Source organism: Diaphorina citri, unplaced genomic scaffold (genome assembly GCF_000475195.1).
Source record: "Diaphorina citri unplaced genomic scaffold, Diaci psyllid genome assembly version 1.1 scaffold22012, whole genome shotgun sequence".
NCBI lineage: Eukaryota > Metazoa > Arthropoda > Insecta > Hemiptera > Psyllidae > Diaphorina > Diaphorina citri.
In genome coordinates, this window is record NW_007399359.1 from 1 (window position 1) to 856 (window position 856).

Sequence of the window (856 nt, forward strand, 5' to 3'; positions counted from 1 at the left end):
AGGGAGCACATTCAACTCACACATGATCTTGATGATATAAGACGAATGTAACATGGTGAACTTGATGAATTCTACGATGGATCTGGAGTTTCTAAACATGTCCTTGATTTCTAGAGTGGTGAATTCTGTCTTGACCTCATGCTTCACGTGTAGTACTTGCTGACATAATGTTTCAAGATCATAACTACGGGCACGTATCAGTTCCATGGCTGAAACTTTTACATCACATAGTAAACGACCACTCATCGCGTTATATCCTCGTATCTTAAGTCCCATCAGTTCATTGCCTCTTCTTATTCTACATAGCCGAGACCACTGCGGTACCTTGTGAACATTGATACGAGATAGTAACACTTCGATGTCAAAGTTCAAGATATCATGACCCACGATCAGATCGGGGTCAATATTGCTCAGTTTGGTTAGGAAAAAGTTCAACAAAGCTCTCTCGGAGTTCATTTTTTCTACTGTAGTGTTTGCATTGCGGTTAGACACAATGTCTTTATAATCATAGGGCCAGGACATGTCTGAGGGTTTATTGATCACGCAGAAGTGTTGGTTGAATGGATTAGCAGGAGGCGCCTTATTAATGGGAAAAGAAGTATGAATTAGACAACCAATAGCAATTATTTCGTTCTGTTTCTGAGCATTGGTTACAGTTTGGACATTAATAGATGCTATCACCAAGGGTGGAGGCGTTAACCCTTCAACTTGACTCACGCGAATCTTTTCCATTTGATTACATTGAACTTCATACTTGCACCAACTAATACGACTTGGAAACTTTTCCGCTTCGGGGAATTCTAACCAAGATGGTCCTTTGATTTTTCTCTCAAGTAAAAGATTTTCAAGGAAGCTA

The 856-nt window shown here is 40.0% G+C and overlaps 1 protein-coding gene across 1 annotated transcript; it reads right to left on the reverse strand.

The window, feature by feature from the left end:
- Positions 1–3: 3 nt before the first annotated feature.
- On the reverse strand, positions 4–849 carry LOC108254221 (DNA polymerase alpha catalytic subunit-like; the record flags this gene model as incomplete). The annotated part of the gene is made up of 1 exon (XM_017449223.1): positions 4–849. A coding segment is annotated over one exon (846 nt), but the record flags the coding sequence as incomplete, so codon positions are not given.
- Between the last annotated feature and the right edge of the window lie 7 nt (positions 850–856).